The sequence below is a fragment of the Cervus elaphus genome, chromosome 5 (assembly GCF_910594005.1).
Source record: "Cervus elaphus chromosome 5, mCerEla1.1, whole genome shotgun sequence".
NCBI lineage: Eukaryota > Metazoa > Chordata > Mammalia > Artiodactyla > Cervidae > Cervus > Cervus elaphus.
Genome location: NC_057819.1, coordinates 28,153,702 through 28,169,733, shown reverse-complemented (window position 1 = coordinate 28,169,733; position 16,032 = coordinate 28,153,702). Strand labels below are relative to the sequence as shown.

At 41.4% G+C, this 16,032-nt stretch overlaps 1 protein-coding gene across 5 annotated transcripts; it reads left to right on the top strand.

The window, feature by feature from the left end:
- The first annotated feature begins 284 nt into the window (after positions 1 to 284).
- Positions 285 to 15,570, top strand: ZNF140 (zinc finger protein 140). 5 transcript variants are annotated; one of them, XM_043902240.1, is made up of 5 exons: positions 294 to 797; positions 1,127 to 1,179; positions 2,724 to 2,850; positions 3,113 to 3,211; positions 13,625 to 15,570. In XM_043902240.1, the coding sequence occupies exons 2-5, from the start codon at positions 1,171 to 1,173 to the stop codon at positions 14,791 to 14,793; spliced, it is 1,404 nt and encodes a 467-aa protein (XP_043758175.1). In that variant the 5' UTR covers positions 294 to 797; positions 1,127 to 1,170; the 3' UTR covers positions 14,794 to 15,570. The 5 variants fall into 5 exon arrangements, with proteins under 5 accessions (XP_043758172.1, XP_043758173.1, XP_043758175.1 ...); XM_043902237.1 differs by lacking the exon at positions 1,127 to 1,179 and having other exon boundaries at positions 285 to 797; XM_043902238.1 differs by lacking the exon at positions 1,127 to 1,179 and having other exon boundaries at positions 290 to 797; positions 3,116 to 3,211.
- The last annotated feature ends 462 nt before the right edge of the window (positions 15,571 to 16,032 follow it).

Sequence of the window (16,032 nt, the reverse complement as noted above, 5' to 3'; positions counted from 1 at the left end):
GGACATGAGTTTGAGTAAACTCCGGGAGTTGGTGATGCACAGGGAGGCCTGGCGTGCTGTGATTCATGGGGTCGAAAAGAGTCGGACACGACTGAGCTACTGAACTGACTGACTGAATCTCTCCTAACCTTCCCATCTCAATACAAAGCTTCTCGCCCTACGTCCCATCCCCTCAGATCGGAGCTCTGTCAGAGCTTAATCCTCAACCCTCTGTATGTGCTCGGGACCGAGCTGTCAGCACGGGGAGGAACCGAGCTCTCGGGGTTCCCTCGGGAGCTTCAGGGTGGAAGCCCGGCTGCCGCCTCTGCTCACGCGAACAGCTCGCCAATCCAGGCTCGGCTCGGGGACTGTCGCCGATGGCCGCCCAGGCCGCGGTGGTTGAGCTGCCACACGGGACTCCAAGATTTGGGAGTCAGAGTCCCCCCGGGAGGAGGGTCCTGCCACAGTCGCTGTCTGGGCTGCAAGTCTTGGAAGGAAAGGCAAAGGCTCCAGTCGGTTCTGGGAATAGTAGTTCAAGCGAGGATGGCTTGGACTCAGGCTGAAGCCGCAGTGGACCCTGGGAAGTGTAGTTGTTTGAGGCCCCTTTCACCTTGTGGGCGCGGGGCGTACTGGGAGTTGTCGTGTGGGGGGCTCTCTGCCCGCGAGGCACGGAGGCCGCGGTGGGTGCTGGGAAGCAGAGCTGTCTGAGGCCCGCGGCCTGGTCGAGGTCGGTGGCTGAGGCTTCGGAAGGCGCAGTTTGCATGACTCTGGCGCGGGGTCCCCGTTGCAGAGGCAAGAACTGGCCTGTACTGACCGAGGTAGGAGAAGGGCCCTGCCCGAGCCGGCCCCCGCCTGGGCCGAGGTGACCGAGCGCGGTTGGCCTCATCCCGAGCTCGGGAAGTCGTGGCTGCCCAGCCGGCAGCGCGGAGGAGATGCCCCAGCTGCGGCCCCGTTAAAGGCTGCGGAGCTGCGGCCGCGCGTCCGGCCCAGGCTGGGTGCCCCTGCCGCGGCGGGGAGGGAGCTGTCGTGGACGCCCCTGATCCTGCGTGACGAGGGCGGTGGTTGCAGAGCGACTGGCCCCTAGCCCGGCCCGGTTCGCCCGCACGGCCCCGCCGGCAGTGCCTCAGCTCCTTTCTCTCCCTGCCAGCTCCGCCCTCCACGCTGCGTTCTCAGCCGGCCCTGCCCTGAGCCATGTCGCAGGTAAATTGTGTTTCCTTTCTTCTAAGTGCAGCTGTGTTTACACAGGCTTTCCTTCTCCTGTAACCCCCACCCCTGTACTTGCCCTGCCTCCCTCTCTTGTACTTGAGAGGACGGGAGAGGGTTCGCTGGGGGCGCGGCGCTGGGGGCGCTGTCCCGATGTGGGCGGGGCCTGAACGTAGACCTGGCTGTCCCGTTCTCCTTTTGACAAACAAATTGGGTAGAACGAGGAGTGCTTTAGGCCTCGCTCCCGCTGCCGTTCTTTAACTTATTCGTCCTGTTTTTATTGATTGTGTATTATTATTTTATTGATTGTTTTCGTTGAGACTAAATACTTGGCAGGCAGTTGTGCCTCAGAGGTGAGGGACAAGGCCAGCGATTCCAAATTATTCCGTCTGGATGCAGTTTCATTTCTCTGCCCTACTTTTTTTCATGCTTGTCTCCAAATCCAGAGGCTCTCCAACTTTTGCTGGGAGTCCAGTTTCCTTCTGTACTGCAGATCCCACTGCAGTATACTATATTAGGACACAGCTTCCTTTATTAGCCAAAAATCTATAACAAGTTATAGGGACTTGAATTTTTTTTTTTTTTAAACTGTAAAATATAACTTTGTCATACCTCTGGGACTGTTACTAGTTTGGGACTTTTAAAAATCCCGTTCATGCCTAATGGCTATGTGGATCACTCAAGTGCTGCAAAGCAGGAGCTTATTATTCGCCCAACCTGGAGGGGAAAAGCTTTAGGTTCCACTCTGGAAGTTCCTTATACTTTAGTCTTTATTCTCTTGTTTCCTGACTTTGCTGAAATTGTCTCCAAGTTTCACAGCTATTTCTTCAGAAATGGGGATGCTTGGGATAAACCTGGGTGTGTGTCCCTTAAACAGGTGCTGCTGCTATATGCTACAGCCAGTAGTGACTATGAAGAAATTCTTGTCAAATCATTTTAAAATGTTGTTGTTGGCTTAGTCACTAATGCATGTCCAACTCTATGCAACCCCATGGACTGTAGCCTGCCAGGCTTCTCTGTCCATGGGATTTCCCCAGGCAAGATTAGTGGACTGGGTTGCCATTTCCTCTCCAGGGGATCCTCCCAACCTAGGGACCGAAGCCATGTGTCCTGTGTCTCCCACATTGGCAGGCGGATTCTTTGCTGCTGAGCAATGGGGGAAGCCCCCTCTAAAGTAGGCTGGTATTAAGGAAAATATACATTCCCTATTAAATATAAAGGGATTGTCTTCATTATTCATAAAGTGTTGTGAGATCCTAAGAATGTTTACAGCCAAAGCCAGAAATACATGTTGTTCACATGTAGAGTCACAAAATTATAAATTATCTCAGGACAAAGCATATTTTTTTTCTTCAACTACACAATAAAACAAAACAGCTAAGCTCTTACTTATATTCTTAATAATAACTCAGAATACTGAAAACTGTCATTGCACTACTTATGTACACTGTCCACCCTCCACAGTGGACTCATTTCACTCCTTGATCAGGGCCTTTGGGAACATAGATGCTGGTTGTGCAGATGTATGTATGTCATTTCAGGGGTCAGTGACATTCAGAGATGTGTCCATAGACTTCTCCCGGGAGGAGTGGGAATGGCTCCAGCCTGCTCAGAGAGATTTGTACAGAAATGTAATGTTGGAGAACTATGGCCACCTGGTCTCACTGGGTAGGTATTTCCTCTCATCTCCTCTCAGGCAGAATTTGACCTTTAGGATGACTGTTGTGAATCTTGATTATCTGACTGAATATTCCCAAGGAAGGAAAGTTTTTTTGTTTTTTTATTTTTGTTTTTTTGCTTTCAAAAGGAGGATTATAACTTCAACTAGTCCTTAGACATCTTTCATACTTATAGCTAGCATTTCTAATAATGGCCTCTTTTTTGGTAAGGATTCAAGGAGTAATTTTGAATGTATTTCATTTTCCACAAGCAGGTCTTAACATTTCTAAGCCAGATGTGGTTTCCTTATTGGAGCAAGGGAAAGAGCCCTGGCTGGGGAGTGGAGATGTAAGCAGAGAGTTGTTTCCAGGTGAGTGAGTGAGAAGCTGGTAGTGAACTTTTTTAAAATAACAACCCAACCAGTCAGTGAGAAAGCGGTACTTTTTTTATATGTTGGATAGAAAGTTTTCCCTTAAAGGGACCAGAGATACGGGAGGGGACTGTGAAGTCTTGCCCATGCAAGGGGATCACTTCACACCTACTTACTTGTCTGCCTTCAGTTCTCTTCTCATCCTTTTCCTCACTTTATTTCTCTTCTTTCTTTTTAAAAATTGACATATGTGCTTCTATTGTCTTAAGTTAAAAGGTGTATATTTTTTTCTTTATATTGCTGTTCTAACCCTCTTGAGTGATTCATTATGCTTTGGTTAATTAATGGGTTTATTCCTTCACTAATATATTAACAATATTTATTTTTTAATCTCATTAAGACTTTCTCTTAGGTATATGCCTCAGAGAGTAGAAGGCATGGCATAGGGCCTCAGAGAGTAGAAGGCATGGCATAGTGAGATAGTGGGTCTGTAAATAACTTGGTTAGAGGTCCTCAAGTTGGCAGTTCAACAATGAGAAGAAAGGAATTTCCAGTTGGTGTTAGGGTAATTCAAATAGGAATAGTAGTAACAGAAATAGAAAAGACAGAAAAAGGGTCAGTTTTTGAGAAAATGTGGTGAATTAGTTTGAGATATGCGTGGTGTGAGTAAAGGATGGTATTTCCAAGTAGAGAGGTACAACAAACTATTGGAATATGTCTTAGAAAAGAATTCAAGTTAGGAATGTAGAAGTGGGAATCTTGTATTAAGAAGGAAAAAATAGAAGCAATGAGATTGATTGAGAAGGGCTTTGAAAGCCTTCTTCATGTTAGGTTGAAATAAAATTGCTGGTGAAGCTCTTCAAAAATCAATATGGCCATGCTCCGCCATTTAAGATTCTTGACACAGAAAACCTTTGGAGCCTAAATTGTATGTATTTATGATAATTTCCGTAAGTTCTGTAGTTGATTCTGAAGCAGACCTCTATTGAAAATATACTGGCCTTTAGAGAGTGGTCCTCTTGAGATAACAGGGGAACACTTATGTTTAAAGAGAAGAAGCTAATGGAAGGACTAGTGACAGGACAGAAGATGCCTTGAAAACTGAGTTCTGACTTTGAGAGCAAGACTTTCAGGAGTAAGGACGTGGAAAGAGAGTCCTGTATGGCTGAAAGTCACAAGCTGGGACAAGTGCCCAGAGACTTCCTCATCAAAGAATGAGTTGAAGAAAAAGCCTCTATACCACCACTTTAATACAGCTCTTGCAATTTTTGTGTGTTCCTTCGAGTACCCCCTTTTTTTGGAGAGTTAAATTTTAATTGGGGCAAAATGAGCACTGCAGCCCGGGAGACAGCACCTCAGATAGTTCTTAGGAACTGTTTCCCCATAACTTCTTTGAAAGGTGAAATAGCTCACAGAAATAAGGCATAAAACATAAACATGTAGCTTAAATTATTATAAGACACCCATGTCCTGGTGCACTGGGAAGACCCAGAGGGATCGGGTAGAGAGGGAGGTGGGGGGGGGGGGGGGGGATCAGGATGGGGAATACATGTAACTCCATGGCTGATTTATGTCAATGTATGACAAAACCCACTACAATATTGTAAAGTGGCTAGCCTCCAACTAATAAAAATAAATGAAAAAAAAAAAAAAGACAACCATGTCACTACCACTCAGGTCAGTAAACACAGAAGTCCTGGGTCCCTAAGAGCTCTTTGGGTGCTCATCCCAGTCACCCTGCACCCCCTGCAAAGGTAATTAATTTTCTTTAATGATAGTAACTTCCTTGGTTTTCTTTATAGCTTTTTCAACTGTTTGTGTCTCTAGTCACTAGTTTACGTCTGTATGTTTGTGAACTTTTTATATAGATAATCATAATGTGTATGTTCTAATTTACTTCTCTCAAGATTATTATAATATTCAGGTATTTTGCATATTGATCTAGGAGTTTGTTTCATTGTACAAGTATATACAACCCAGTTTATCCATTCTGTTATTGACAGCTTCTTGGGTTGTTTGCAGTTTAGGGCTGTTGCAAGCAACATTGCTGTTGTCCTTGGGTCCTGGTACATCCTGGCACAGGGTTTCTGTGGTTTATATCTAGAACTGGAGTTGCTGAGCCAGAGGATGATGTGCCTCTTTCACATCATTCAGTTCAGTTCGGTCACACCCGACTTTTTGCGATTGCATGAACTGCAGCACACCAGGCCTCCCTGTCCGTCACCTGCTGGGGTCCAGCCCTGGCGGAGTCCAGAGGTTCCCTTCGGATGAGCGGTGTCGGCGAAGAAAAGAAAGCGAGTCGAGTTTTGGTTGAGTGCAGGATCAAGACTACTTTATTCTTTTACATCAGTGCTTATATACCCTAAAACCAATAATCCTTTAAAGATGTTTAAGGAGGGGGGAATGATAAGATTGTACCAGGTGCATAATCATGGGTTACATCATAAATAACTTTCCAGAACAGTCAATATCTACACATAACTTTTAAACAATTCAATGCCAGCAGCTAGTCAACTGTGAAAAGCCATCTACAAACCTTATCTTGGGAAGCTCAGCCCCTGGTGGACTTAGCTCTGGTATGTAATCCTAAGGTCAGAGGTCTTATGAATTCCCTCCTGATCACACCCTAAGGAATCTTCTCAATCTCCTAATGGACTCTTATCTACTTTTGCTTCTGGGATAGATAGGCCTGTTTATTGGGACCCATGTGCCCCCAGGGACTGTGTTGCAGCCATGCAAAGGTTTCAAGGAGGGAATTTAGGTAAGAGTCAGACTAGTTTTTAGGGAACACAGAAGAACGCCAAGCATCAGAAGATGAAAGGACGAAGGCCTGGGAGTGGATGGTGGGGCGGTCCCGAGAAACCCCTGGAGGTCCGGACGCCTTTGTGTGTGGAGTGGTCCCAGAGGTCCGGACACCTTTGCGTGCCAGCTCCTTGAACCCAGACCTTGTCACGGGCGGGGTTTCTCTCACCGGCTCCCGACAATCACCAACTCCCGGAGTTTACTCAAACTCATGCCCATCGAGTCAGTGATGCCGTCCAGCCATCTCATCCTCTGTCGTCCCCTTCTCCTCTTGCCCCCAATCCCTCCCAGCATCAGGGTCTTTTCCAATGAGTCAACTCTTCCCATGAGGTGGCCAAAGTATTGGAGTTTCAGCATCAGTCCTTCCAATGAACACCCAGGATTGATCTCCTTTAGGATGAACTGGTTGGATCTCCTTGCAGTCCAAGGGACTCTCAAGAGTCTTCTCCAACACCACAGTTCAAAAGCATCAGTTCTTCGGCACTCAGCTTTCTTCACAATCCAAGTCTCACATCCATACATGACCACTGGAAAAACCATAGCCTTGACTAGATGGACCTGTGTTCACATCATTAGATGATGCCAAAATGTTTTCCAGTGTTTTTACTGACTTGCACTCCCACAGACACCATAAGTGAGTTCCTCTCACTCCCCATGTTTACCAACAACCAACACCATGTAATATTAGATATCATAATCTTCACACCTGTCAGGAGATAGCACTCCTGTCAGGAGTGTGCAGTGGGAGCTTAATTTAGTTTAAATGTGCATTTCTACAATTACTGATGAAGTTGAGCACCTTTTCATATGTTTATTGAGTATTTAAATACCCTCATTTATGAAGTGCCTCTTAGTTTTTGCCCATTTATTGTATTATTTTCTTATTCTGTAGGAGTTACAAATTTTGGATACAAATCCTTTGCAATTCTATTCACTTCAAATATCTTCTCTTACATGTGACTGACTTTTCCCCTTAAAACCTTTTTTAATGAACAGAAATTCTTAATTCTAGTGTGGTCAGACTCATCAGTCTTTCCCTTTATGAGGTGGTTTTTTTTTTTTGGATGTGTTTAAGAAATATTTCCCTACCATGAGGTCATGATGATGTTTTCCTAGATTTTCTTTTTTAAAAGCCTAGTCATTTTGCCATTCACATTTAGATCCATGGTTTACTTTGGATTTATTTTTTTGTGTCACATGACAGTGGTCAATTTCGGTGTCTTCTTTGTTGACATCCATTTCTCAAGGTACCATTTATTGATATGTCTGTCCTTTCCTTCACTGGTTACTCATAAATTAAGGTTTTGTGTCCTGGGTAGGAAGAGTCATATTGTGAAAATGACTGTACTACCAAATGCAATCTACAGATTCAGTGTGATCCTTATCAAATTACCAATGGCATTTTTCACAGAACTAGAACAAAAAATTTCACAATTCATATGGAAACACAAAAGACCCTGAATAGCCAAAGCAATCTTCAGAAAGTTAAGTTTTTGTGTATGTTTCTGGGTTCCCTATTTTTTTTTTTTCTGTTTTTCTATCTTTTCATAAATCTATACAGTCCATTATGGATTTAATACTGGATAACATTTGATTGTATTTGCCTCACCTCATTCCTTTTTTTGCTGAATAATGTCATTTACAGACATCTTGACACTTCACTATATAGTACTTCATTATCATGTATATAGTGTAGGGATATTTTCTATACAATTGGAATATTTTCCTATCAGAATAACAGTTTTCCCTAATTTTGTTTTAATGCACTATCCATATATAAATGCTTCATAAATGTATTATCTTTTCCCTGTGGGATGGTGAAATATTCCTCTATGTCCTATAACTTTGAGTTGTAACTTTTTAAAAAAATATTAAGACTTTGGGTCTTATATAAATCCTGTTGAGATACTAACTTTATTTAAGCAGGCTGTCAGTATGGATAAGTTGAGGCCACAAGTTCTAACCTGTTTTCTTTGTATGTGGTTCCAATGACAGTCTGATTTTCAAAGCCTTTGCAGGTCTATTTTATTTGCCCCCATAAGCACGGCTTAGTGGCCTTTCTGGAACTTAGACAGAGGGTTCAGCTTTAGATGTGCTATTTAGGGTCAGATCCATGCATGCACAGCTCAAGGATGAGCCCAGAATTTCATACACAACTTTATGAGATCACTTTCTTGGCTCCCTTTTTCACAATCTCCCCTTTCCTTTTTGGCTCCCAGCGCCCCCCTCTTTCAGGTCTTCTGGATAGAAAGGTAGACCTTTAGGTTCCCCTCTGCACTTCTGTAACTTTGTCTGCCTCTGTAGCCATGCAACAAGGGGATGGAGAGAAAAAAAGAAGGGTGAGGGGTAGTACCCCTGTGCTCTTAGGACCATAGGTTTTTCTGCTGAGGGAGGAAATGTTACCCTGCCTTGGAGTTTTAATTGCCTATAGGAACCAGAGATCAAATTGCCAATATCCGCTGGATCATCGAAAAAGCAAGAGAGTTCCAGAAAAACATCTATTTCTGCTTTATTGACTACGCCAGAGCCTTCAACTGTGTGGATCACAATAAACTGTGGAAAATTCTGAAAGAGATGGGAATACCAGACCACCTGACCTGCCTCTTGAGAAACCTATATGCAGGTCAGGAAGCAACAGTTAGAACTGGATATGGAACAACAGACTGGTTCCAAATACGAAAAGGAGTATGTCAAGACTGTATATTGTCACCCTGCTTATTTAACTTATATGCAGAGTACCTCATGAGAAACGCGGGGCTGGAAGAAGCACAAGCTGCAATCAAGATTGCCAGAAGAAATATCAACAGCCTCAGATATGCAGATGACACCACCCTTATGGCAGAAAGTGAAGAGGAACTAAAAAGCCTCTTGATGAAAGTGAAAGAGGAGAGTGAAAAAGTTGGCTTAAAGCTCAACATTCAGAAAACCAAGATCATGGCATCTGGTCCCATCACTTCATGGCAAATAGATGGCGAAACAGTGTCAGACTTTATTTTGGGGGCTCCAAAATCACTGCAGATGGTGACTGCAGCCATGAAATTAAACGCGCTTACTCTTTGGAAGGAAAGTTATGACCAACCTAGATAGCATATTAAAAAGCAGAGACATTACTTTGCCAACAAAGGTCCATCTGGTCAAGGCTATTGTTTTTCCAGTGGTCATGTATGGATGTGAGAGTTGGGCTGTGAAGAAAGCTGAGCACTGAAAAATTGATGCTTTTGAACTATGGTGTTGGAGAAGACTCTTGAGAGTCCCTTGGACTGCAAGGAGATCCAACCAGTCCATCCTAAAGGAGATAAGTCCTGGGTGTTCATTGGAAGGACTGATGCTGAAGCTGAAACTCCAATACTTTGGCCACCTCATGTGAAGAGTTGACTCATTGGAAAAGACCCTGATGCTGGGAGGGATTGGGGGCAGGAGGAGAAAGGGACAACAGAGGATGAGATGGTTGGATGGCATCACCGACTCGATGGACATGGGTTTGAGTAAACTCCGGGAGTTTGTGATGGACAGAGAGGCCTGGCGTGCTGCGACTCACGGGGTCGCAAAGAATCGGACACGATTGAGCGACTGAACTGAACTGATATGGCCATCACTGCTGCAACATGCTTTGGATTTAGGCAGAAGAGAATGGGAAATGAACAATAAGGTTTCTCTCTATGGACCCCCTTTCCCATTTATAAGACAGAAATAGAGGCTTCTCTTGGAGCTCTTTACCTGTTGCCCAGTTCTTGCTTTCAGGTTGCATTTGACTTTAGGCCTGGAGAGATTGGAGATGGGGAAAAAAACAAGAAACTCACCACCAGTTTTGTTACTTTGTGTTCTGGCTTCCTTCTGCAGTCAGCTTGCTACCGTTTACCTTTTAGAGTCCTCAGCTAGCTCCTTTATGCACTCTGTTCATGGTTTTCACTTGTACTCAGTGGGAGAACCAGTCAGAGTGTACTTACTCCATATGTACATGCTTGGAGCCATTCATATTTTATAAGTGAAGAAAAAAAAACAGAGTTACAGCATGCGTAAAGATCATGCTAATAAAGTAAGAGGATGAGGTTCAGTTTAGATTGAGCAAAAGTATAAAGTATAGGAGGAAAATGGTGGGAATTAAGGATGGTTATATAAAGCACTGGTCAGATCATGCAGGTATTTTACAGGCCATATTAATGAACTTAGAGTTCATTCCTAGGCTAATAGGGAGTCATCCAAAGATGTTAGGCAGGTGAACACTTTAGTGACATCCTTCTGGCTGAAGTTTGGGAAACAGATTTATTGGAAGCAAGCCTAGGAAACAGGATAGTCATTTAAGAGTTGTTTCCATAACCTAATCTAGATGTAATCATCACCTGAACCATTGGAGGTGTCCAGGGAATGGAAGAAGGTATACAGATGGCAACAAAGTAAGGAAGTGAACTCAGAAAGACCTGGTGATTGACTAGATAAATGACATGAAGATGACTGAGGAATTGTGATTGACATCACTTTTTTTTGCTGGTAAATTATTATTTCTTGGAAGAAAAAAAGGATGAGCAAGTTTGAAAGAAGAAAGATTATATCAATTTGTAACTTACTAAATTTTGGGTCTTTGGGATACTCAAGTATATAAATTCAGTAGGCAACTGAATATCATATTCTAGATCTTAAGAGAGAGATCACAGTGCTTCTCAAATTTTAGTCCTCTGGATTGTTTTAAAACATACCTCCAGGCCCCTCTCCAGAAATCCTGAGTCATTAGGTTTGGGATAGAACTCAAGAATTTACATTTTTAACAAGCCCCCGTGATGCTGATGCTGAGTTAAAGTACACATTTAGGAGTTAACGGTACAGCTTCTCAAGATTTTGAATTTTCTTTGTAAAATCTCTGTACCCCTGTTGTTGAATTTATTCTTAAGCAACTTTTTAAAGTTTCTTTTCTAAGAAGTTATATTGCTTTTCTATAGGAATGCTAGTGATTTTGTAGATTTATCTCTCTGTCTTTAGCATTTTAATAATATCTTAAACCTTTCCTGCAAATAATATGATTTTTCTATTAATTAATAAACTTTATTTTTTAAAAAAGCAGTCTTAGGTTCACAGCAAAACTGAGTGGAAAGTAGTGTTCCCCTGCCCATTCCCACCCTTGTCTGGTCTTCCTCAGTGACAATATCCACAGTATTACATTTTTCACAACTGATGAATATACCTTGACATACCATTATCACCCTAAGTCCATAGTTAACCTTAGGTTCTTCCTTGGTTTTGTACATTCTTTGCATTTTGACAAATGTGTAATGACATGTATCCATATGTTAGTATGATACAGAATAGTTTTACTGCCCTAAAAATTCTCCTTCTCTGCCTGTTCATCACTCTCTTCCCCTAACCCCTGGCAACCATGGATCTTTTTACTGTTTCCATAGTTTTTCCTTTTCCAGATTATCATATAGTTGAATTCATAGTGTTTAGCTTTTTCAGATTGGCTTTCTTCACTTAATATTATTCATTTAAGGCTTATTCCTTTATACCTTTTCATGGTTTAATAGCTCATTTCTTTTTAGTGCTGAGTAATATCCCATAGTCTGGATGTATCACGGTTTTCCATTCTCTTACTGAAAAACATCTTGTTTCTAAGTTTTGACAGTTATGAATAAAGCTGCTGTAAACTTCCATGTGCAGGTTTTTGTGTGAACATGTTTTAATTATTTGTGTAAATACCAAGGAATGCGATTGCTGAATTGTATGATAAGAGGATGTTCAGTTTTATAGGAAACTAACAAACTGTTTTTCAAAGTGGCTGTACCATTTTTCATTCCCACCAGCAATGAATAAGAGTTCCTGTTGTTCCACATCCTTGTCAGCATATGTTGTTAGAGAATTTTGGCTATTTTGATAGGTGTATAGTGGTGTATCATTTTACTTTACAATTCCCTAATATGACCACCCTAGATAGCATATTAAAAAGCAGAGACATTACTTTGCCAACAAAGGTCTGTATTGTCAAGGCTGTGGTTTTTCCAGTGGTCATGTATGGATGTGAGAGTTGGACTGTGAAGAAAGCTGAGTGCCAAAAAATTAATGCTTTTGAACTGTGGTGTTGGAGAAGACTCTTGAGAGTCCCTTGGACTGCAAGGAGATCCAACCAGTCCATCCTAAAGGAGATCAGTCCTGGGTGTTCATTGGAAGGACTGATGCTGAAACTCCAATACTTTGGCCACCTCATGGGAAGAGTTGACTCATTGGAAAAGACCCTGATGCTGGGAGGGATTGGGGGGCAGGAGGAGAAGGGGATGACAGATGAGATGGCTGGATGGCATCACCGTTTTGATGGACATGAGTTTGAGTAAACTCCAGGAGTTAGTGATGGACAGGGAGGCCTGGCATGCTGCGATTCATGGGGTCTCAAAGAGTCGGACATGACTGAGCGGCTGAACTGAATGACATATGATTTTGAATATCTTTTTATATTCTTACTTGCCACCTATATATCTTCTTTGGTGAGGTGTCTGTTCATGACTTTTGCCTATTTTTAAATTGGGTTGTTCATTTTCTTATTATTGAGTTTTAAGAGTTCCTTGTATATTTTGGGTAGTAACTCTTGTCAGATATGTCTTTTTGCAAATATTTTCTCTCTTTTCATCCTGTCTTCTTACTCTCTTGACATTGGCTATTGCAGAACAGAGGTTTTTAATTTTAGTGATGTCCACCTTATCAATTACTTCTTTCATGGATTGTGCCTTTGATGTTAAATCCAAAAAGTCATCACTATAACTAACATCATCTATGTTTTCTCCTTTGTTATCTTCTAGAAGTTTTATAGTTTTGTGTTTTACATTTAGTTCTGTAATCCATTTTGAGTTAATTTTTGTTAACAGTTTAATGTCTGTGTCTAGGTTCACTTTTATGCATGTGGATGTCTAGTTGTTCCAGTACCATTTTTTGAGAAGACTGTATTTGCTTCTTGTGTTGTCCTTGCTCCTTTGTCAAAGATCAGTTGACTACAATCATGCAGATCTGTTCTGCATTCTCTGCTCTGTTCCATTTATCTCGTCTAGTCTTTCACCAGTGCTGCTCTATCTTGATTACTGTAGCATTACAGAAGTCTTGAAGTCAAGAGTCAGTCCTTTGACTGTTGTTCAGTATGGTGTTAGGTATTCTACGTCATTTTCTTTTTTGTATAAACTAAATTTAGAGTCAGTTATTTGAGATCTGTGAAATAACTTGCTGGGATTTTGATTTGAATTTTGTTGAATCTGTATACCAGGTTTGAAATAATTTTAAACTTCCAGAGTTGCAAATGCAATTGTCATTTTCAAGTCATTCTGACAGCAAATAAAGTTTAAATAGAGGTGAGGATGATTAACCACCTATCCTTTACAATTATTTATCTTCCTAATAGTTTTATTTTTCCCTCACCTTCAATTACTTATTTATAGTCTCCTGATTCATCTACATCTTTCTGTTTAATGTCTTATGAATTTCTGGATTTCTGGATATATACTGCTCAGATTTCAACGACATGACAACTATAAAAGTCATGCAATGCTAATTTTTTTTTCAATGTAATTCTCATTTAAAAATGGAAGAATGGCTTTTATTTTACTCAATACAGAAAATAAAAAAATATTTGCTTTTTTTCAGCTTCAAAGCCAAATGGTGAGATCAAAGAGTTTTCTCCAAAAAATGTCATATTTGAAGATAATTCATCCCAGTATTTGATGATGGAAAGATTTCTAAGCCAAGGCTCTGAGTATTCCAGTTTTAAAGAAGGCTGGAAATGTGAACGTGAAACTGAGATTCTGCAGGGAAATCAGGGATGTATCAGGCAAGTGACAGTTTCCCATCAAGAAGCTCTGTCTCAGCATGTGAACGTCAATACTGTGGAGAGACCCTATGGATGCCATGAATGTGGAAAAACTTTCAGTCGGCGCTTTTCCCTCGTGCTACATCAAAGAACTCATACTGGAGAGAAACCATATGTATGTAAGGAATGTGGGAAAACCTTTAGCCAGATCTCAAACCTCGTAAAACATCAGATGATACATACGGGAAAGAAACCCCATGAGTGTAAAGACTGTAATAAAACATTCAGTTACCTTTCTTTCCTCATTGAACACCAGAGAACACATACTGGGGAGAAACCCTATGAGTGTACTGAATGTGGAAAGGCCTTTAGTCGTGCCTCAAACCTCACTCGACATCAGAGAATTCACATAGGAAAGAAACAATATGTATGCAGGAAATGTGGGAAGGCCTTTAGCAGTGGCTCTGAACTCATTCGTCACCAGATTACACACACTGGAGAGAAACCTTATGAATGCATTGAGTGTGGGAAGGCATTTCGCCGTTCTTCACATCTTACCCGACATCAGAGTGTCCATACCTCCAAAACTCCCTATGAATGTAATGAATGCAGTAAAGCTTTCCGTTGCCACTCCTTCCTTATCAAACATCAGAGAATTCATGCTGGAGAAAAGCTCTATGAATGTGATGAATGTGGTAAAGTTTTCACATGGCATGCATCCCTTGCACAACATATGAAAATTCATACTGGAGAAAAACCCTACGCATGTACTGAATGTGACAAAACCTTTAGTAGGAGCTTTTCCCTCATTCTACATCAGATAACTCATACTGGGGAGAAGCCCTATGTATGTAAGGTATGCAATAAACCCTTTAGCTGGAGCTCAAACCTTGCTAAACATGAGAGAACACACACTCTAGAGAACCCCTTTGAATATGAAAATTCATTTAATTACCACTCATTCCTTACTGAACACCAGGGAATTCACACGATAGACAAAACCTAAGAATGTATAGATTTTTTTTTAAAAGTAGTTAATGCCTTACTTTGACTTCAGTGAACTCTTGAAAAGAAGCCTTATGTGAATATGTTGTGATTAAAATGTGGTCTATGCTGTAGTCAGTATTCTGGAGAAAACCCCCAGGAATATTTGGGAAAGCCATTAATAGCTGCTCATTCTCTTTTGTAACAATAGAAGATGAAATCAATCAGTATTGAGAAGATTCTTCATCTGGTGGTGGTGGTGGTGGTGGTGGTTTAGTCACTAAGTCGTGTCCAACTCGATCCCATGGACTGTAGCCTGTCAGGGTCCTCTGTCCATGAGATTTCCCAGGAAAGACCACTGGAGTGCTTTGCCATTTCCTTCTCCAGGGGATCTTCCTGACCCAGGGATCAACCCTGCATCTCCTACATTGCAGGCAGATTCTTTACCCCTGAGTCACTGGGGAAGCCTGTACTTTTTCCTGGAGATCAGAAAATTCATAATGAAGAAAAGTCAAACAAACACAATGGGAAATTTTAAAATACTCTTCTAAGGGGGAAAAAGCAACCCTATAAATGAACTTAACATAGGGTGACTTTCTGCAGTATTTCAAACCTACAGAATTATCCTGGGGAAAAACCACCACTGTAACGAGTGTGGCAAAATCTTAGCGTTCTAAGAAGTTATACTGGACAGAATTGATGTGGGAGTTTTTTTCTTAATGGGGATGTTTGTTTTGGCTTTTTTTAAAGCAAATTCATAAAAGCTATGAATAAATCTTTTGATTTATAGTAAATTAAATGTACTGGCTGAGTTTGTTTCTTCACAGCAAGTGTGATTCTGAAAATGCAAATATCACAATATTGACATCAACAAGAGTAGCATGCTTTTGTAAACATTATAAAGACATAATTATATAAGCATTTTTAGATATTTTATGTTTTAACTTTGAGTCAGAGTTTGGACCTAAGGTTATGATAATTCATGTTTACCCTTGAATCTGACTAGATGTCTTAGTCAGTCTGAAATAACTGTAAATAAGGCACATCACAGGAAAATGCCAAGGTTGTTTTCCTCTTTTGCTCCAATTACAGTAAGAACATTTCTTTTGTAATCACATATTTGTCAAATCAGATTATGTTTTCATCTCCACATATACCTGCCCATTCTTTATTCTCCCATTTTAAAGATTACTTATCTTTGAGGCATCTGATTGCCTCCTTTTAAAGAACTTCTCTTGCATTTAGTACACAAAATATGTGA

Coding starts and splice junctions, on each gene's coding strand:
- ZNF140 (XM_043902237.1), top strand. CDS start 741: ATGACTCTGGCGCGGGGTCCCCGTTGCAGAGGCAAGAACTGGCCTGTA. Junction 798..2,723: donor ACTGGCCTGTACTGACCGAG/GTAGGAGAAGGG, acceptor ATGTCATTTCAG/GGGTCAGTGACATTCAGAGA. Junction 2,851..3,112: donor TGGCCACCTGGTCTCACTGG/GTAGGTATTTCC, acceptor ATTTTCCACAAG/CAGGTCTTAACATTTCTAAG.